Below are 2,749 nucleotides of genomic sequence, written 5' to 3'. Positions count from 1 at the left end.
GGATGGATGGATGGATGGATGGATGGATGGATGGATGGATGGATGGATGATGGATGAACCACCCATAGAACCGTTTCTAGTCTTGTTCTTTTGAATGCTCTGTACTGTTGACTGGTTTTCCATTATCTATTGACGTTACCTGAAACATCCCTTTAAATTAGGTGCATATGGTGATACAGCATCATCCTACATCAGTAGATTGAATGCAGGGCAGCACTGTTACAGTCTCTACAGTTGTTTTCCAACATGATTACATCAATTTGAATAAAGGGCTGCATGGAGGAGCAGTTTGTAGAGTTGTCACCTTGCAACAAGAAGGTCCTGAGTACAAATACTAGCATGTCGTCTTTCTACATGGAGTTTTCATGTTCTCATTGTTAATGCATGGTTTATCTCTGGGTACTCCTTCAGTCAAAAATACCTTTGTTAGGTTGATTGCTGATTCGAAACAGGACAGAATCGGGGCATCTAGAATTGGTAAAGCATTTGCTCACATACCAATGCCAGGGCCTAAATTTATCAATTTAAATGCAAAACAGAGTAATACTCCTCCTGACTCCTAAATCCAGCTTTTTTTTGTGTATCCATCATATAAAAAGGACTAAGCAACATAATCAAGTAGGACGATGTGGTTTCTTTAATTAAAGTGTAACATTTTGTTCAAGACCAGAGATTTGTAACGTGTTTTTCATGCAGTCATTTGTCCTAAACGTTGTACTAAACTTTGTACTTGTTAGTTTTCTGTTTAAGATGAAGATCTCCAGGAGGTGTCAGGATTTATTTAAACGTTTCTACCTGTTCTAGATTTAGCAAAAGTTTGATTTCATGGTCTTTAAGAAGAAGAAATGAGTTTCTCAGAGAGGCGCCTTGGAGACTCCTGTTCTATTGATTGTTGCCGCCATGTTATTAGAGGGTCTGACTGTGGGTGAGAAGGTGCCTCTGCAGACATACAGTCTGTGAAGTCTGAGGAAATGACAGTCGGACATAAAATGTAGCCAGAAATTTGTTTTCTTGTCCAAGAGTTTTTATTAAAAAGTTAAGATACAGAGATCTGAGTCCTCAAATGAATAAGCATAAATATTCTTGCAAGGAAATCAGTCTGTTTGCCATAGACATTCATTTACCACTGATTGAGAATCATGAACTCGCTAATTAATGTTGTCATTTTTTAAGCTCTACCAAAGTTCCACACCCATCCAGTATCCATGTTTGTGGATGAAGGAGGAGTTGCTCGTTTCCAGTGTCAAATAAATGGCGTTCCTGAGGCCACCATAACCTGGGAAAAGGACAGACGACCTCTGAACACGTCTGACAGCAGGTACATTCATCCACCTCTACATACGCTGTAACATTAAATCTCCTACAGGAAAGTGATAATACAATAAACCGAGGTTCAATAAACAGACTAATTACTAAAAAAAAAAAAGATTATCCTGCTACTTTTATATGTGCTTTAACGGTAAAAAAGGAAGGAAATGGTAAATACTGGACTTTCATTTTAATATCAGGTATATTTTCATCCGGCGTTCTAAAAATGTTTGGGTTGTTCTTTTAAATCAACCTTCCTGAAGTGAATGTGTTGTAACGTTCAGGTCTGATGTGGATTTTGTTTTCTGGTTCCTTGTGCAGGTACACTCTTCTTCCAATGGGAATCCTGCAAATAACAGGTGTGAGGAGGACAGACTCTGGGATTTTTCGCTGCGTTGCCTCCAACATTGCCAACACTCGCTACAGCCATGAGGCCACACTCAATGTCACTGGTAGGTAAACACCTCATGGTGTTTATGTTGGGAAGACAAGAATCAGTGGGAGCAAAAGCAGCCTGTTTTATAGTTAACAGTGATTCATTATTTGATAACCAATATAATCAATAATACTATCTGAGTAATTATAATGTAGTCCTATGTAAAGTCAAGCAGTCAGAAATCATGAACAATATTTATGGTTATTTATTCATTTATTTAGCAAGAATGTGATGGCTTCTTCCCTCCAGCGCAGCAGAAAGGGAAGCATTTGTTGCTATGGCAACATAGTGAAGCCCCATGTGCGTGGCTTTAGCTCTGTGGCGCAGGTTAACATAACATTAAACATTTGCCCATTTCATAAAACAAATGTATACGTTCAAATAAAACCAGAAAACATTGTGGATCTTACATTTTGGAATGAATTACGTGATTTTCATAAACTAACTTAAGTCATTATTTCTTAAAATAGTTGCATTTGTTCTTGAATTTAGAAGGTAAAACACATATTTTGCCAATGGAACAAGAAAATGTACATTTAAAATAAGAAAACACAATTACATTGTCTTATTTCAAGTGCATTTTATCTAAATACCTAATTCTAAGAGTAAAAATACTTATTCAATTGGCAAATCATCTGATTTAGCTACTCAAATTATGGGTAAATTCACTTAATTTGAGAAATTTTTACTTATTTCTAGATCGTTTTTCCAGTGTAGGAGTTGTTTAGAGATTCCCAGGCTTTTATTTTGGTAGTTCACTTTAGATTTTTGGCAACTGAATTTGCATATTGGCTAAATATTTAGCTAGCACCAAGCTAGCTTTCTAACAAAACAGTATTTTAGAAGAACAAACTGAAGAAGTCCCAAAGCTTTTTCTGCAGACTTAACAGCCTTTTAGTGGTTATTTTTTTAGGTTTTCCAGTTCATCTCAGCTTACTTTTTTAGCAATTCAGGTCCCATATTTTTATGTGTCTCTACTTTCAGTCATCCCAATGAAAATAACTG

At 36.5% G+C, this 2,749-nt stretch overlaps 1 protein-coding gene across 3 annotated transcripts in view; it reads left to right on the top strand.

Moving 5' to 3' along the window:
* Positions 1-2,749, top strand: part of LOC107087973 (immunoglobulin superfamily DCC subclass member 3) — a 40,736-nt gene that overhangs the window by 11,943 nt on the left and 26,044 nt on the right. For all 3 annotated transcript variants that reach the window (XM_015379847.1, XM_015379846.1, XM_015379848.1), the window contains exons 3-4: positions 1,174-1,318; positions 1,630-1,760. In XM_015379847.1, the coding sequence (XP_015235333.1) occupies positions 1,174-1,318; positions 1,630-1,760 (276 nt within the window). The remainder of the gene's footprint in view (positions 1-1,173; positions 1,319-1,629; positions 1,761-2,749) is intronic.

Source organism: Cyprinodon variegatus, unplaced genomic scaffold, assembly GCF_000732505.1.
Source record: "Cyprinodon variegatus isolate N-32 unplaced genomic scaffold, C_variegatus-1.0 Scaffold201, whole genome shotgun sequence".
Classification (NCBI taxonomy): Eukaryota; Metazoa; Chordata; class Actinopteri; order Cyprinodontiformes; family Cyprinodontidae; genus Cyprinodon; species Cyprinodon variegatus.
Note: the sequence above shows the minus strand (reverse complement) of the source record. Positions and strands in the feature narration are given on the sequence as shown.